At 33.6% G+C, this 20,046-nt stretch overlaps 1 protein-coding gene across 4 annotated transcripts in view; it reads left to right on the top strand.

The window, feature by feature from the left end:
- The window catches only part of LOC120348926 (calcium/calmodulin-dependent protein kinase kinase 2-like), a 525,835-nt gene that overhangs the window by 142,561 nt on the left and 363,228 nt on the right, over positions 1–20,046 (top strand). For all 4 annotated transcript variants that reach the window (XM_039443398.1, XM_039443402.1, XM_039443401.1 and 1 more), the window contains one exon: positions 5,032–5,182. In XM_039443398.1, the coding sequence (XP_039299332.1) occupies positions 5,032–5,182 (151 nt within the window). The remainder of the gene's footprint in view (positions 1–5,031; positions 5,183–20,046) is intronic.

Here is a 20,046-nt window from a genome sequence, read left to right as displayed (position 1 = left end):
AAGGAAAATTAATACAGAATAGAACTCAAAATAATCAAGGAAATGTAGGAAATAAAGAATATATTTGTGTTCCATATAACACAAAAATTAATAAAGCTATAAGTAAAACCTTTACAAAAAATAAATTCATTCTAGGTTATAGGACAACAAATAATGCATTCGAACTGATAAAAAAGAAATCAAATTTCAATGTACAGCAAGATAAGTTTAAAAAATCTGGAATCTATGAACTTAAATGTAGTGATTGTGACAAATTCTATATCGGACAAAGGGGTAGAAATTTCCATATCAGGTTTCGAGAACATATCCAAGCACTGAAATCTAAAAATTATACACAAAAGTCGGCATTTGCTGAACACTTGATAGATTCAGGCCATAATTTTACAGATATAAATTCCAATATGAAAATACTTAATTATGGTAATAAAAGTCGAAAACTGAATGTTAAAGAAGAATTTCGTATTCATAAAGCAGCAAAATTAAACAGAGATAAATAATAAACTTAATTCAATTAGACACCAATAACCCCATTTTTGATAGAATCATGCGAATTTCAACCCAAAATTTACAGTCCTAGTTCATAAAAACATATGAATACACTAACATATGATCAAAATAAGAATCTTCCAGTAGTATTTATTTAATTCATATCACTTGAAAATGGCATAAATGACCGAAACATGTTGTGATAAAATATTAAAAAAAAAAGGGTACTGAGATTTTTATTTTCTTTATATTTATATTACAAGTAGCCCTATACAGGAAAGAGATAAATAAGATGTCATAGTAAAGTAGTATTTCCAATCTGAGTAGGATCCCCAATCACGCCTACCATCAAATTACATATGTGTACGAGATATTAAGCCGTTCTCGGACTTTTCACCCACTCTGTATAGTGTATCTTTAGTACTTGGCACTTGGACAATATCATGCACTCTGTATCGAAACGAAAGGTGAACATTTTGCATATGAAGATGTTATTCTTTATTGAATACACCTCAACGACATTCTAGCTCCATGTTCAGATGTTTGTTTCAACGCCATTTCTCATAATATAAGTATATACTTGTAAACGTTTATGAGGTTGTGATAAGCTGAGAATTCAGTTCGGTTAGAGATTATTGCTCTTCGTATGTTTCACTCAACCGATGATGGCTTTGATCAATTGTCCAATTTTTTTGACTTATTCTTCAGAAATTTTGCTAGCTTGATAAAATACTGTTCTAAATCGTTTGAAACTAAGAAATTAGGTTTTGCTTGAAGTCGCGATGCTGTGAGAGTGGTTAGAAGCGAGCAGTACTTTGCGCTGCACTCTTTACAGTGTAATTATAGCTTTATTGAGTACATAGGCCCTTTCCCATTGTATTAAACTTCGTTATGGAAATATCATACCTGTTTGTTGCAGAAAACTACAGAAGTTTCAATTATTCTACATTCCTGATCTAATTAAATTTATTATCTCAGACAAGCTATATGGAAGGGAACATTGTTTCCATAATAGGATTGAATACTATCAATCAACTTCTATTATAGAATCAATGTTCCATTGATAGATTTCAGCAATCAATCAATTATTTCATTGATAGATTTTAGCAATCAATCAATGGATTAATTAAGTAACATGCATGAGCTAAGTCCCAGGCGAGATGTGAAAGTTGCGGCACACTCCATATTAATATGAAGTTAAATTGCTTGTCAGTCAGTCTTCAAGTAAGTGAAGTCTCGAAGTATCAAGTAGTGACTTGAGCTATTATTTAAGTGACTTGAGGCTGAAACATTTCTTCTACATGAATGTTAACGGAAACCTGGAAAGGGCTGTTCAACAAACGAACTATGAAGGAAGAATTCATTGAATCACTCGCGATCCATTTGATGGATGCAAATTCGTTGCGATCTCTTAGTACTTCTTCTCTACAAAGACATGAAAAAGCATGACGGCATCACTATAGCCTAATATTTATTATTGAAGAAATTGTGATTGTAATTTGTGTACCTTATATCAATACCAACCGTTCCACTTGCCGAGGGCTCTTTGTTATTAAAATAACAGTCATTCTGTGGGCTCATGTGAGTAATAGGAATTTTCTGAATTAATCGGAAACCGACCCCATTTGGAATATTATAATATGATTTACTTTACTTAAAACCGGTTGGATACTTTACTGGATGAATAAAATTTTGCTGAAAGAGTGTAAACGCTTTTTCAAAATGTCTCAATTCCATACAATAATAATGTTGTATAACTGAAAATGTATGCAAAATAATATGTAATGTTCCGGAATTCATGAATACAATTATATTAATTTCTGAAAACGGAAACATAAACTTATTCCACATCAAATTACTCACAGAAACAATGATTGTTTGGAATTGGGACATTCATTTCCAATCATTATGTCTATCTGAAATTCACGGGAATTAGCGGAAATTTCACCTACTTTCTTCTAAAATCGATTTCGTTTTAAGATTAAACAATCGGAGCTCGGATAATTAAAGTTTCACTGTAATGCTTTATTTAACGAGAGTTAGCGAGTTCTCAATGTTGACTTACTGAAGGCCCAAGTTGTTAGCTAAGGCTATTTGGGAGCTATCACACAAACCAATGCACTTAGAATGCATATATTCTAGGTACCCTAACACATAGTCCTTCAGGCGCTGACACATGATTTCAGCTGGTTAATATACAACATAATTTACAACTTTTACATCAACAAACTGATACAGGTTGGGATATCAATGTGCGGGTTTCGTCATTCATTTCCTCTTGCAACTCTGTATTGAAATCATGTATCACATGACCACATTCTCATTTAAAAAATTATTTGATTCATATTATGGAGATCAAAGATGTTGACTTACTGGATGAATAAAATTTTGCTGAAAGAGTGTAAACGCTTTTTCAAAATGAATGTCTCAATTCCATACAAAAATAAAAATTTCAAACTAGACCGTTTATAAGGTTGATTCATTTCAGTAATTTTTCCTTTCAAATAGGATCTCCAATGAAACCTACTGTCAATTTATTCTTGTAAAAGAAATATTTTGCTTTTTCCATAATTTTCAAGAAGTCTGTTCAATTAGAAGTTGCTGGTTTCAAAGATTACAATACAACAGTTTATGAGCGAGTTCTCCAATCCAGGTGGTCACTAGTATATATACTCAACAAACAACTAGCTGTTGAGACTCACCTTAGAGCATGGATGCGAGTGCTTGATCGAAAACGTTATTGACATTAACTGAAAGAAAACGACTTCTATGTACAGTAATAGAAAAAATAGAAATGTTGCGGAATAAAAATTTCAAATGTTGCGGATTTTTCTTTTTCAAGTATTGGATATAGCAAGGGCGATATGCATATGTTTTATCTCCTGTATAAAATGTATTAGCATAAATTCGCTACGATTTTTTATTCAAATCACCGGTTTACAGCGTTTGTGTTGATCTCAAAAACAAGAAAATTCCTGACCTGACCATTACATGAAAAGACATAGAACATAGAAGGCATACATGAAGAAGTTAGCGGCTAGACAATAAATGAACATAGAATGATAAAAATAGTTACGATCACAATGATGATTGAGATGGTCTTTATGCCATTATAAGTATAAGCAACTGACGCATATAGCCTAATAGGGACTTTCATTATTTCCTAATCATCAGACTGAATACGATCAGTAAGAAATGAATATTATGTCAAAAATTTGAGTTCTTAATGAGTATCCAAAACTACTCGGAATATTCATTAAAGTGAAGTAGCCAATTTCATTCAGTTGACACACCTCATTCGTCCCATGTCAACCAATCATTTCAGGTTTAGATAGTTTTTATAGGTGAGAACTTGAGATTGCAACGGAGTAATGGCAATCAGATTAATCCTTGTGATGACTGAAGCATCAACAAGTTCACGCCCACACAACATGAAGAGAAGGTTAAAGGTTGAAACGTGCTCTAAGGTTGAATCAATTGAAGACTCACATTTCTTAAGTGACAATTGCCTTTATTACATTGTTTCAATCGAACACACACACAAAACAATGTTGAAAATTAAAACAATATGAAATATAGGGAATCATTTGCGACCTGGTTGGACAAGCCACTGGGCTTGGGATCGGCAAGAACTGGAGACATGAGACTCATGACTACCAACGCTGATGCTACGTAAAACAACTACTGTGGAAACAAGCACACAAAACAAACATTTTTAATAAAATGATACCAAATTTAGCCCAATAAAATGATTTGTAAAGTGAGTATTATTGTACACAATGAAATGATATAAAATTTCATATAAATATCAATAAATGTTCAATACAATGAGAAAGTCAGCATTATTGTTTTCAATGCATGAACACAGCTTGTTTCTAATAAAATGTTGTGTTCCGAAGAATCAAATTCAATATTAAAATACAATCGTATAATATAGGAAAAACAAGTGATGCTTTGATAGTGGAAAATGTGAACTGAATTTATAATTCATCATAACATCCAAATTTGAACATAGAACATTTAAGGCTTTGAGTTATAGAATCATCGGAATCTTATAACGACTGTTCAAATAAAAATACTAATTTAAACAGAAAACATGACACAGATAGATTCAAAAACCCAACACACTTGGAAACTTACATTATGGAGGAAATTTCGATGGCTATGCCATCTTTTTCAACCGATGAGTGAGTTGTAATGATATGTGTGTAGTTTTTCGTGTAGAATTTTCAACCATCGAGACCACAGAGTTTGTAGAGAGAACGAACGGCAACAGGAAAGGCATCAAAGATTGAGGGGAATTTTCATAGGAGCGGGAGATTTTAAATTTGAATGGTCATGGATTGGAAAAGGAGTTTCTTATGGAATAGTAGAAAATAAGACATTTAAGATTAGAATTAGACTTGGGTCAGAAAATTGTTTATTTGGACCATTTAATCCTTGATGGACATTCTAACGGTCCATTTATTCTTCATTGCTTTATTTATAATGATCATTTTCAGTATTTCTAAGAAATGTTTTTTTTTTTGTTTTGTGTTGTTTAAGCCGGTGGCGTGAACTGTGTGTGGGGCCGATTCGGAACGGCGGCAAGTGCTTCCTCCTCTCCCACCTCCTCCACAACCGCCACCACCTCCTCTACTCCATCCACCGACTGTAGACGGGGCAGCCGGCCTCCCCACATCCGACACATTCCAAGGTCAGTCGATATCTATTCTTCCTATATTACTATTACTATCTATGTTATAAGAGACAGTAGGGTTGTGTTTGAGTAAACAAATAAACACTGTGGCTGAAAGTCCAAGAAAACTGGAATCATTTGAAATACCAAATATTGTACTTGACTCCATATCATATTAAATTCATGAAATTACCCTGTTTATCATAAGTCATAACACATACGTTCATGCATATATCTTCAAATACCATATCATATCAACAAATATCATATCACATAATAATAAAAGTGTGATGGGACCCTGACCAACGTTATGAACTTATTGATTCATTCCACCTCCAAATACATGAACTAATCGTAAACAACTGAACGACAATGAGTGACCTCAAATCTGCAACGGAATGTTCAATGGTGATTGGGATTTTGGAAGAGTGACCATTTCGGTTCAAAGTGTAAATTAAATTGACACGATCTGCGGCAGAGGTTGACGGATTGGAAGTGTGAGAGCCTTGTGGTTTAAGTCGGAAATAGATGGGTGGGTTGTGGATTTGATATTAGGCTAGGTCTCTCATCGATTCCCTCCTTTGCCACCTCAACACCCAACTCATCAACCTTGTCTACCCCGTTCTACAAGTCTCACGCCCAATTATTCCTAGAGGTAACATACCGCTCGCATCTGAACACCAATTTCAACCTACCTCTATGTCTCAAAAACGAAATATTCAGTCTCGTAAACCGCAACCCAATCAAAAGTGAAAATATTCTCACATACGAACAACCAAATCCAATCAAATAAAATCTGAATATTCCTGATGAATTGTCAACGAAGAATTTATTAAAACATTCTGTCTCGAGAACTGACCACCGCCACAGAGTCTGAAGCGAAATATCCTCAATATTTAATCATACGAACAACCCAAACCTTCCTGATATTTCTCAATAACTGACAAGGACCGAAATATGGCATCAGAGCTTTTTATATATACCCATTTAAAACTTATATTTTAATCTTATATGGCATCAGAGCTTTTTATATATACCCATTCAAAACTTTCCTTCTTTCCCACAAAAATTGTATTTGATAGATGCTTTTACCATTATTATCAACAATTAACTCTATCAGTCACTTTATGTGTTATTCATTCTATTGACACTGTAGAAGTAACACTATTTTTAAACATTACTATTTACTCATATTTTTTAAAAGTAATGAATTGATATTCAAAATTACATTTACTATTCAATGTTTTCTTTTCTCCTGTCAAATAAGGTTTTCTCCTGTCAACTTTATATAAACTGTTGACTTTTGTGCGCATATTTAATCCTTTCGAGTGGAACAATTCATTATCTGTAACTGCAGTAATAACGTACTAAGGTACGTTAGGTCGTAGGAATTTACCGAGCGAAGTGAGGTCTAAGATTCAAGTCCACGGTCTTGCATTTCTCTTTATGTTTATATTCATGTTCCGCATTCACGGCGAAACGCAACAATAGATTTTCATGAATTTCGCGTCGACGTATGTATACGGATTTTTGAAATTTTCCATTTTAAGGATAATACAAAAGAAAAATGAGTCTCCTTCGAACGTCAATTTTACTGTAAAAATCAGACTAGAAAATTATTCATAATAAATCAGCTGTCGAGTGGATTATTAATTATTGCATGCAATATCAATATCTCAATGTAACTTGGTAAAAAATCAGCTGTCGTGCGGACTATTAATTGCATGCAATTGATAACTCGAAGTAGCATAATATTTTCTCCCGACTTTTCTCTGCTTTCAACTTGGTAAGCTTTTCATGCATAGTTACTCTGGTAGCATAGTTGTTTACAACAAATTATTAGCATTGTCGATACAACAAGCCAAACTGCCATTAGTTGAACACACCAATATTTCGCCGACACGACAGGACAGGACATAATTATTTAATCTGATAGACAGGATACTTACCCCCAGAGTGGGGGTGATGATTGAGTAGTGAAGAACAGTTCTGTTTGGCTCCTCAAAATATCGTTGTATTTTTTGGGGTTTTTTTAAGTTAAATTTGAGTTGTGTGGTAGTAGTGTTTCCGTCTTATTCTTGTGTATCTCCTGGTGTGCTCTAATTCCCGATTGGACTTGGCAGTGAGTGTGTGCAAATTGTTTTTCGTATGTCGAATACGCCAAAGAATCTTAAACCTAGGCTTCATTCAGATTCAGTGAACAAAATTGAAAGCTCTTTATCTATGAACTTTGTCCGGTCTGATAAAGCTATGCTCCGAATGTTGACTCGGCAGTTGTCGACGCGTGCATCACTAAAGTTTTATCGAACGATGATATAATCGATAGTTTTGTGAAAAAAATATCCGATCGAATCAAGAAAGTTATTGATAAGTCAATTTCGACTTCACTCAGGGCTACGCGGGAGGAATTGACAGCTTTGAAGGAGAATGTGACAGCTCTTACTGAACAGGTAAAGACTATTGATGCTAAGTTACAGCATCGCACTGATGATCTTGAACAATATCAGCGGCGCACAAATCTGAGAGTGTTTGGGATTCCAGAGAAGCCTAATGAGGATACCGATCAACTTGTTCTCGAGGTGTTCAAGAGTAATCTTAAACTGGACATTATGACGGTTGAGCAGATTTAACGCTCGCATAGAGTCGGCAAGAAGCAATAATACAATTAAAGAGGACTTGATAAATTTTCGACTTGAGTTGTACAAGGCAGCGGCGGCAAGATATGGTTTCGCAAATGTATGGTCCAGCAATGGAATTGTAAAATGGATTGTTGGTGACGGTGAGCGAAGGGTTATTCGTTCTGCGGTTAGTCTCAGCGATCTCGACTAACTTATGATAACATTTGACTCATTGAATTGGCTTATATAGAACTATCATTTTGCAAATGTTCTCTCGATTATGGTTTGATTTTTTCTCTCTCTTCTCAAATGGAGAGACGTGAGTATATATGTATTTAATAATATGCTGGACTTGCTTCTTATTTACTTATTATTATTATTATTATTTTACTTATCATACTTACTCATTATTTTGCAAATGTTCTCTCAATTATTATGGTTTTATTTTTTTCTCTCTTCTATAATGTAGAGACGTGAGGATATTATGCACTTGATGATAAGCTGGTCTTGCTTCAGATTTTCTAATTGACCAACATCCTGAATTAATTATGATAAATGGCACTGATGATGATTAGATTTGACAACTTGCGGTTGATGTTGTATAGCCTAACTTAGTTTCACATCATTGAGATAATTTTTTTCACATTAGGTAACTATATTCTCTTCTGCACTTTGCTTCATTCAAATTAGGTTTTTTACGATATGTGCTGATAGACTCATTGTACAATTTATTAATACAATCAATCAGGATTTTTTATTCAATTCACGTATCGTAGTTCTATTTCATAACATTCCAGCTGGACTATTTCGAATATCAGTGATCTACAATATTTTATTTAGTAAAGTTATCTCATCAATCTTTCTTCACGTATTTTTTTTTTCTTCTGGCCGTTATCAGTTCTCCGATCTTATGTCATTGCGAAGTTGTTTATCGTTACTGAATATTTATTAAATGCCCACCAACTACTTATCAATTGATTGTTGTCTGTAAGGATTTTATTATCAGTATTATTTTCTCAAATTCCTTTCAAAGTGGAATGAATATATATTATAGTATTTCAATTTCTCTTTCAGGTATATATGGATTTATAGCTCCCTAAAATGAATTATTTTGATAATATTGATCTATTTATTGATATCTATTATAAATCGAGGACCCATTCATAGTTAGGCTATGCCTGAGTATTTCATAGTAATTTTGTCGGTCTTTCATATATTTTTATTCATCCATGTATGTGTATATTTTTTCATTGATTATCTGGAAACTTATCATTAGGATATTGGAAATATAATCTGGGCTTATCCTATTCCACTCTCATAGTTTTCTTGATATCACTAATTATCATGAATTATTCTCAGTCTATTTAGGAGTCAAATATGACTTACCTCCTGGAGTATTTACTTTTTTTGTACTTCACGATGATTTTCAATAGTTATGTATGCTTGAGTGTGTGTTGTGCGTGTATGTTTAGCTCGCTATGCCTGTTGTGTTTGCCTTCTGCTCGCTGCTGGCGCGGTCCCGTTGCGACGTGTCGCAGTGGTCCCTGACAGTGCCTCCCCGGGCCGGCGCGCTCCATCATCTCAGGCGGCTTGTGATCTCTCTCAAGCTCTCTCACATTGCTCTGGCTTGCTGAAGGTAGCTCACGTAAATGCCCAGTCGCTTTTGTGTCACATTGATGAATTCAGATTAATTTTAGATTCCCAGTTGATTGATGTGATTCTTGTATCTGAAACTTGGCTGAAGTCACACATAAGTGATAAGAGTGTGGAATATAATGGTTATGCGCTGTTCAGGAATGACCGTTTGCATAAGGGAGGTGGTGGAGTAGCGGTTTATGTGGGAACTCATCTACCTGTTTCTTTTTTACATGTGTCTGATAACTCAGTAGCGAATTTATCTGAATTCATGTTTTTGGATGTCTCTGTGAGTGGTGTGCATGTGCTTGTATGTGTTTGTTATAAAGCTCCTGATATTAGATCACTTGCTGAATTTGAGGTATCTGTGTTGAATTTGATGACTCACTATAGACATGGGTGTCATGGCTGTCATTGTCATGGGTGACTTCAATACAAATCTACTCGATTTATCTTCTGTAAATAGTACAAGTTCTATTTCAATGTTTAATAGCTGTATTATAAGAAAATTACCAATGCAGGTGACACACCATACAGCAACTGCAGTAACTTGGCTAGATGTGGTTGCTGTCACTGATGTGAATCTAGTTGCGAACCACGGTCAACTCCCGGCTCCTGGGCTCTCCAAACATGACCTTTTGTTCTGTGCCTACAGACTGCACCTGCAGGTGCAGGAGTTCATCACATATCGAAATTCTAGGTGCCTGGATATGAGTGCTTTTATGTTTGATGCTGCCTCTATTCCTTGGCATGAAGTCATGAAGTCTCACAGATAATGTCGAGGAGATGGTCGACAGGTTGAACAGTTTTCTACTTCTCTTGTATGACAGGCATGCTCCTATGGTTACGAAAAGAGTAAATAAAAAGCCTGCACCCTTGTTCAGCCTAGAAATTCGTAGGTTACAGAAGATGATCGAAAATCAGTGAAATTTGAAGAATTTTAGTTTTTGATCAACAATATCTTCCGATTGCTACCATTGAGATGTATGATTCAAAATCCCTCTGAGGGTGTTTTTGTGCTCTACAATCTGAGATCAGATACAGCGCTCTATCTCATATAGATTTCCAGGTACACCTGACAACAATGCACCTTGTATTGTGAAAAACACCTAATTTCCAGCTTCAACCATCATCACCAACTACATTGTCCTCACATTGATATTTCGCACAATGACATAAGTTCATAAGATTATGTTCTATGAGAATCGCCTGTTAGATGCACTTCATTTCAGTATTTCCTAGTGGAGAGGCGCGCTTAGGGACACCTCAAGGATCAAAATTTCAAACACTTATAACTTTTGACACAATGCTCAGATTTCATCGTACTACACTTCATTCTTCTCGACTCGTCAAGGCGGCCCAAAATAATGCACCATAAGTCAAATTTGGTCGAAAAATGGAAAATCTATTGCTGAGTGTACTTAAGCACATATTCAAATACACAAAACATGGCCAATTTCTATATTCAAAGCTGCATGTCTTGTAAAATACTTTTGATAAAATTTCCAAATCTAGTGAGGATGTGAAAATTGTCCCTCTCTACCCAGTCCAATGAATAATACTTTCGATTCCAATACGATACGAGAGTTACGGAAGATTTTTAAAATGGTGATTTCAGTTTTAACATTTTTTTCGTGATTGTACTGTTGATCAAGAGTTTCTAAAACGAGTCTGATACATCATAGAATCCCACGATTGATTCCAAATTGTAGATAAATTCATCTTCTTCGAGCTCAGTTGCTTAAAATCCATCTTGAATCACTTTTTCCTATCGCCAAAACCGTTAATATGAGAAAAATATGTAAAATTTCCGGTTTTTTTCTAAACAATTAAAACTCACTTTACGAACATATTTTTTCATGTACCGTTTACAGCAGATGAAAAAGAAAACTCTATTGTACATTTCAAGATCAAGTAATGATTTTTAAAATGAGGGGTTACCGAGATACATAGCTTTGAATATATAGGAACTAGCAGGTAACCCGTGCTTCGCAAGGGTATATTTTAAAACTTGACGTAATGAAATCTAGAAGAATTGAAAATAGGCCTATAAGCATCCTCGGTTGATTAAGAATTTATAAGCAGCATTTCAAGTAAATCAGTCCAGTAGTTCAGACGTGATGATCCGTCAAACATAATTTTCCTATCCTCTACACGTGTATACGTGTTTGAGCCAGTTCCTTCCTTTATTGTCTAGAAGATGATAGAGAGATGGATGATCCATCATCCATCATCTATCTATCATCTTCTATACTATAATAAAAGAAAAGAATGAGAATAAATTCTGAAAGGTTTGAGATATCGATGTGCGGTTTTCACCATACCTTTTCTCTGGAAATCCTGTATCGGAATCATGTATCATATGACCACCTTTCAATTAAAAAAAGAAGTTGGATTCAAAATGGCGGTTCCAAAATGGCGGAGAAAAATTGGGTGCGACGGAAAACCTGTTTTTATCATTCGAAAAGGATCCTCAATCATACCTATCTTCTAATTTCCCTTTTCATTTCAAGAGAAATGTTCTGCTGCTTCCTTACAACAACTGAAAGCATGACAAATAATTGAAAAATTGACAAACTGAAAACTTGATGTAATCAAATATTGAAGAATTCAAAATAGGTTTATAACCATCCTCAGTTAAGCAAGAATCTATATGCACAATTTCAAGTTAATCAGTCCAGTAGTTCAGACGTGATGATGCATCAAACATAATTTTCCTGTACTTTACACCTGTATACGTGTATAATCCAGTTCTTTCCTTTATTATAGTACTAGTAGGTAACCCGTGCTTCGCAAGGGTCTATTTTAAAACTGCAAAATGAAAACTTGACGTAATAGAAAATCGAAATTTGAAAATAGGCCTATAACCATCCTCGGTTAATGAAGAGTCTATATGCAAAATTTCAAATTAATCAGTTGAGTATATTTCAGACGTGATGATGCGTCAAACATAATTCCCTATTCCTTACGTGTATAAGCCAGTTCTTTCCTTTATTATAGTATTGAAAACTGAAGAATACATAATACTTGGAAACCTCACAGAATCATATTGATTTTTCCAATACATCAATAAATTTTAGTTCGATTAGGATCCTCCTCAATTTGAATCAGGCAGCATTTTGTTTTCCCAATTCCAAACAAAATACCTAAAATACTCGTTTCACTGGGAATTCGTGTCTGATAGTACATTATAACTGAAGAATATAAATTATTTCTTATTTTATTGTGATCTATTCATGTTTTTCTTATGAAATTCAATTATAGGCCTACAGCATGAAGACTATATCCAATTTATTTGTACTGGTGGCAAAATTTTACATTAAAAATAATTATTTGATAAAATCCAAGTTCAATAGTAATGAAAACAAATTCCTTCAAAAAATAATTGATAATAATACGTTTCGAGGGAAAAAGTTAAGAACAAAAAAATGGGAAGCCTCGGGGCTTCGAACCGAGGAACCATCGCTCCGTAGCAGGCCTTTTACCGCTGCACTACATAGACGTTCGTAAATGCTAGTTTTATAACCTGCTCATAAAAAGACACACTTTGGGCTATGAAACTTCATGTAGCCTACAGTAGCATAGATGAATTTGAACATTAATTCTGGAAAATCTAGAAGGAAAATTGAAATTTGGGCTTCCAGGTGCACGAGATTGATATTTTTAGAATCTATGTTCAAAATTTGGAGATCTAAATCATTCCCGTTTTTCCGCTAAGCAATCCACAAGTTGACATGTTTTGATGCGAACAAACGAACACACGAACAAACACAACCCTACTCTCTCTTATTATATAGATAGAAGATAATAGATGGATGGATGATCATTGTTACTTTACTAAAAGATAGAATAAGTTGGATAGTTCCCCTTTCAGAGGGAGTTTTGACAACCCAAGAAACTCATTTTTCATTTGAAGATTTAACGAAAAGGTGCATATGACCTTATTTTTTTGCTCAGCTTGCCAAAATACCCCTCATTCCAATATTAAAATTTTCGAGTGACTGTACAGTAAGTCAGTCATTCTATCAGGGCGCGAATAATTTTGAAATTTTAATTAAATAAAAATGGGAGAGAATAATTTCTTTATGTAAATATCAACACCCTTATTCAAAGACATATTAACTGCTTGCGTTTTTATATTGCCGATGAAACTGTAGACATTTATTTAGCACTTTGTCTCAAAAAGCTGTTCTAGCTGAAAAATTAATAATGCATGCCACGTGTAAGCCTAGACATTGCATCAGGAAAACGAAGTTTCAAAACTATGGCCCAGTTGCACGTAAGTCTGTTAGAATAGAATAGAATTCTTTATTGTCATTAAACACACAGTGCAATAGACATAGTCGTCAGGAAACATAAAACATACAACAGTCACACAGACAAATACAAAATAAAACGTTTCACAGAAGTCAATATGGAGTCGGAACACACATCACAATAAACTTCAACAAAAAATGAGTTCTATACATGAATGACACATGAATAGATATAGCCTATGAATATATTTAAACATTGGAATAAATCATAAAAAAGAAAGGCTCTCCATACTCGAATCATGCCATTCTTGGAGTCATTATAGTGTTTTGGATTTCAGGCACTTGAACATTATAGTTTTAAATTTTCTAAAGCTAACATTTCTAGCATCTAATGGTAACTTATTAAATAATTTCATACTCATATAATCAAAGTTCATTCGAATCTTAGTCAATCTAGCCTGCGTTACCTGCAGCTGCTACCTATTTCTTGTGATGTGACTATGAATATCGCTTCTTTGCATTAATTTATCGAGATTACCTTTAGCAAAAGCAAACAATTAAGAATTAATGGACACGGTACAGTGAGTATTTCTAGTCTTACAAAATGATCCCTACAAGACTCAGTGGATGGGATGCCAATCATTCTTCTCAGAGCCTTATTTTGCCACAGTAATCTTTAGCACCAGGAGCATTACCCCAGATCAGAATTCCATACAAAAAATGAACATGGAAAAATACATAATAGGCATTGATGACCAAATCAAAGCTGGTACAATATTTCAACTTGCCAAGTAAATATGTCACTCTACATAATCGTTTATAGAGGTCCATTGTATGAGTATCCCAGCTCAGCTTAGAATTCAGGTGTATGTCTAAAAAATTTCACATTCTTATTCTCTCTAGCAGATTTTAAGCTAAACAGTAAGGACTCTGTTTTGTTACTATTAACGATCAACCTATTAACACTACACCAATACTCAGCTTTATTAACAATGAGCACTGTTTTCTGGCCAAGCTCTCCTGGATCTTTATCATTTATCAGAAATGTAGTATCATCTGCGTACAATATACATTTACCAGTTGCATAATCAGGAAGGTCATTTATATATACCAGAAAAAGGAGCGGTCCGAGGACCGAGCCCTGAGGGACCCCATTTCTAATATCAAGTATCAAGTAGCCCAGACTTTTTATTCCCTATCTTGGTGGTTTGCAACCTGTTACTTAAGTAAGATTTCAAAAGATTGTATTCGATATCCCTCACTCCATAGAATTTTATTTTTCCAAGTAGATTAGCGTGATCCACAATATCAAATGCCTTACTTAAGTCTAGAAGTGTTGCAGAAACACTTAATTAACACTGAATTAAGTTTTTCCCAAACAGATGTTTTTGAGATAATTTCTTTGATGCAGCTGTTTCACATTCACCATATTCTTATACAGAGTTTGTGAAAATGAAAATATTTATTAATTATCAAAACAATACTATTATTATATTTATAGTTGAATATTTTTAGAATATATTTGATACAATATTATCATTATTGAAAATATTGAACAATATTATTGAAGTTGAGTGGTATCAGGTAGAAAGCAATAATAGAAACAGATGTTCCTTTTTTAATTTCGACCATATGATTTGGTGATTTTTTAATGTAATCGTATGTACCATTAATGAAATTGAACATTAATTCTGAAAAATCTAGAAGGAAAATTGAAATTTGGGCTTCCAGGTGCACGAGATTGATATTTTTAGAATCTATGTTCAAAATTTGGAGATCTAAATCATTCCCGTTTTTCCGCTAAGCAATCCACAAGTTGACATGTTTTGATGCGAACAAACGAACACACGAACAAACACAACCCTACTCTCTCTTATTATATAGATAGAAGATAATAGATGGATGGATGATCATTGTTACTTTACTAAAAGATAGAATAAGTTGGATAGTTCCCCTTTCAGAGGGAGTTTTGACAACCCAAGAAACTCATTTTTCATTTGAAGATTTAACGAAAAGGTGCATATGACCTTATTTTTTTGCTCAGCTTGCCAAAATACCCCTCATTCCAATATTAAAATTTTCGAGTGACTGTACAGTAAGTCAGTCATTCTATCAGGGCGCGAATAATTTTGAAATTTTAATTAAATAAAAATGGGAGAGAATAATTTCTTTATGTAAATATCAACACCCTTATTCAAAGACATATTAACTGCTTGCGTTTTTATATTGCCGATGAAACTGTAGACATTTATTTAGCACTTTGTCTCAAAAAGCTGTTCTAGCTGAAAAATTAATAATGCATGCCACGTGTAAGCCTAGACATTGCATCAGGAAAACGAAGTTTCAAAACTATGGCCCAGTTGCACGTAAGTCTGTTAGAATAGAATAGAATTCTTTATTGTCATTAAACACACAGTGCAATAGACATAGTCGTCAGGAAACATAAAACATACAACAGTCACACAGACAAATACAAAATAAAACGTTTCACAGAAGTCAATATGGAGTCGGAACACACATCACAATAAACTTCAACAAAAAATGAGTTCTATACATGAATGACACATGAATAGATATAGCCTATGAATATATTTAAACATTGGAATAAATCATAAAAAAGAAAGGCTCTCCATACTCGAATCATGCCATTCTTGGAGTCATTATAGTGTTTTGGATTTCAGGCACTTGAACATTATAGTTTTAAATTTTCTAAAGCTAACATTTCTAGCATCTAATGGTAACTTATTAAATAATTTCATACTCATATAATCAAAGTTCATTCGAATCTTAGTCAATCTAGCCTGCGTTACCTGCAGCTGCTACCTATTTCTTGTGATGTGACTATGAATATCGCTTCTTTGCATTAATTTATCGAGATTACCTTTAGCAAAAGCAAACAATTAAGAATTAATGGACACGGTACAGTGAGTATTTCTAGTCTTACAAAATGATCCCTACAAGACTCAGTGGATGGGATGCCAATCATTCTTCTCAGAGCCTTATTTTGCCACAGTAATCTTTAGCACCAGGAGCATTACCCCAGATCAGAATTCCATACAAAAAATGAACATGGAAAAATACATAATAGGCATTGATGACCAAATCAAAGCTGGTACAATATTTCAACTTGCCAAGTAAATATGTCACTCTACATAATCGTTTATAGAGGTCCATTGTATGAGTATCCCAGCTCAGCTTAGAATTCAGGTGTATGTCTAAAAAATTTCACATTCTTATTCTCTCTAGCAGATTTTAAGCTAAACAGTAAGGACTCTGTTTTGTTACTATTAACGATCAACCTATTAACACTACACCAATACTCAGCTTTATTAACAATGAGCACTGTTTTCTGGCCAAGCTCTCCTGGATCTTTATCATTTATCAGAATGTAGTATCATCTGCGTACAATATACATTTACCAGTTGCATAATCAGGAAGGTCATTTATATATACCAGAAAAAGGAGCGGTCCGAGGACCGAGCCCTGAGGGACCCCATTTCTAATATCAAGTATCAAGTAGCCCAGACTTTTTATTCCCTATCTTGGTGGTTTGCAACCTGTTACTTAAGTAAGATTTCAAAAGATTGTATTCGATATCCCTCACTCCATAGAATTTTATTTTTCCAAGTAGATTAGCGTGATCCACAATATCAAATGCCTTACTTAAGTCTAGAAGTGTTGCAGAAACACTTAATTAACACTGAATTAAGTTTTTCCCAACAGATGTTTTTGAGATAATTTCTTTGATGCAGCTGTTTCACATTCACCATATTCTTATACAGAGTTTGTGAAAATGAAAATATTTATTAATTATCAAAACAATACTATTATTATATTTATAGTTGAATATTTTTAGAATATATTTGATACAATATTATCATTATTGAAAATATTGAACAATATTATTGAAGTTGAGTGGTATCAGGTAGAAAGCAATAATAGAAACAGATGTTCCTTTTTTAATTTCGACCATATGATTTGGTGATTTTTTAATGTAATCGTATGTACCATTAATGAAATTGAACATTAATTCTGAAAAATCTAGAAGGAAAATTGAAATTTGGGCTTCCAGGTGCACGAGATTGATATTTTTAGAATCTATGTGCAAAATTTGGAGATCTAAATCATTCCCGTTTTCCGGTATGCAATCCACAAATTGGCATGTTTTGATGCGAACAAACGAACACACGAACAAACACAACCCTACTCTCTCTTATTATATAGATTGGCCATTTTTTGTGTATTTAAATATAGGCGTACACTCAACAATAAATTTTCCATTTTTCGACCGAATTTGACTTATGATGCATGATTTTGGACCGCCTTGACGAGTCGAGAAGAATGAAGTGAAGTACATTGTGTCAAAAGTTATAAGTGTTTGAAATTTTGATCCTTGAGGTGTCCTTAAGCACCCCTCTTCACTAGGAAATACTGGGATGAAGTGCATCTAATGGGTGATTCTCATAGAACATAATCTCATGAACTTATGTCATTGTGCGAAATATCAATGTGAGGACAATGTAGTTGGTGATGATGATTGAAGCTGAAAATTAGGTGTTTTTCACAATACAAGGAGCATTGTTGTCAGGTGTACCTGGAAATCTATATGAGATAGAGCGCTGTATCTGCTCTCAGATTGTAGAGCACAAAAATACGTTCAGAGGGATTTTGAATTATACATCTGAATGGTAGCAATCGGAAGATATTGTTGATCAAGAACTGAAATTCATCAAAATTGATTTTTTCTCCAAATTTCACTGATTTTTGAAAAATCATAACTCAGTACTCATTGGAGATAGAGAATTCCAAATGATCTCATTTTATAATGTAAAAAAGAGAGCAAATTGTTCTGTCCGATTACGAGATTTGGCAGAAATAGCTGAAATCTGGAAAATGAGCCGAAAATACGAGGTTTTTGAACCATTCTGTATCTAGAAAGGAAATTTTGCATGAAGAAATTGGTTCTGGAGTTCTCTTATGCACCCGAAAAATATTTTTAAAAAATAGAACTACAATATAAATTGCAAGCACACCCCCTTTCATATGTCTATATTGACTGGAATATTTACATTTAAAATAATATTGAAGCATCAGCCGATAAGGTGATGCTAATTTTGGCCGACTGCTTTTCCCTTTAACAATACTAAAATCACCCTTACCTCTCTGTATAGGTTTCATCCAATATCAGTTTATACTTCCCAAGATGAAATTAAAAATATTTCAGAAGGTATGAGATCTCTTCAAAGTTTTCATTCAGTTGAGTGAGCACGATGAATTATTATTCGTGAATTGAGTTATAAGAGACATAATATTGCAGTGATTGTGTTAGTTTTGCTGCGGTCTCGTGAGACTTATTGTTGTTATGTGATAATTTCTGCTCATTATTTTTCATAGTTATATCGTTTTTCACAATTTTTTTCGATGGACATGGACTTTACACCTTTTATAAATAGTATTCATATCATTTTATAGTCCTTGATATTTATATTTAAAAAAATATTGCTATTTTCTCTTAAATATTACATGAGAGGTGTGAATACGAATATAAAAATATTGAATAAGCTTCCAATGTATCTAATGCCAACATATTGTAATTGCAAACTCACCAGCTATTATAAGAATTAGAATCCCCCAGTATATCAATTATATACGCTATAATTACTAGAAAAATTACCTGTAGGCTATATATGGGCGAATCCTAATTCTGATAATAGCTTGTAAGTTTCCAATTGCAATAAGTTTGCATTATTTGATATATTGAAAATTTATTTGATTATGTATATTACTTGTTTAATCATACAAAATTACTAGTACCCTTTTGCTTCATAAACATGATTAGTTTTGAGCATTAATATGTTATTTTCAATGATTCAACTTATACCATTAAATGTACTAGTAATTTTCTGTAATAATTGAACATTCAAGTAGCCCTATTAAATTACTTTATAAGCTATATATTTGTATTCACTCCTTACATATAACGTTCAAGAGAGGATAAGATTTATGAATAACAGTTGATGAGATTGACCTTCGTGTATTCCATAGCTCATTTTCAATTTGTCTTCGTGTATTCCATAGCTCATTTCCAATTTGTCTTTGTAAAACCAAGAAAATTATTTTAATGTGCAATTCGACGATTGAAAATGAGGTTGTATTGAGAGAAATCATGTCCACAACAATACATTCATTCATAAAATGAAATTTAAAATTAAAAAAAAAATTTTTTTGATGATCATACAATTTTAAAGGTTCATTTGTTTATTTCTCAGAAAAAAATACAATTAATTTAGTAGGCCCAGTGTTATATAGATTCCAATAGAGTCGACAAGCATATAGTTCAGTTTAAAACAATCATGTTGCAAATGTTTGAGTA

The sequence above is a fragment of the Nilaparvata lugens genome, chromosome X, assembly GCF_014356525.2.
Source record: "Nilaparvata lugens isolate BPH chromosome X, ASM1435652v1, whole genome shotgun sequence".
Classification (NCBI taxonomy): domain Eukaryota; kingdom Metazoa; phylum Arthropoda; class Insecta; order Hemiptera; family Delphacidae; genus Nilaparvata; species Nilaparvata lugens.
This window is presented reverse-complemented; position numbering and strand designations above follow the sequence as displayed.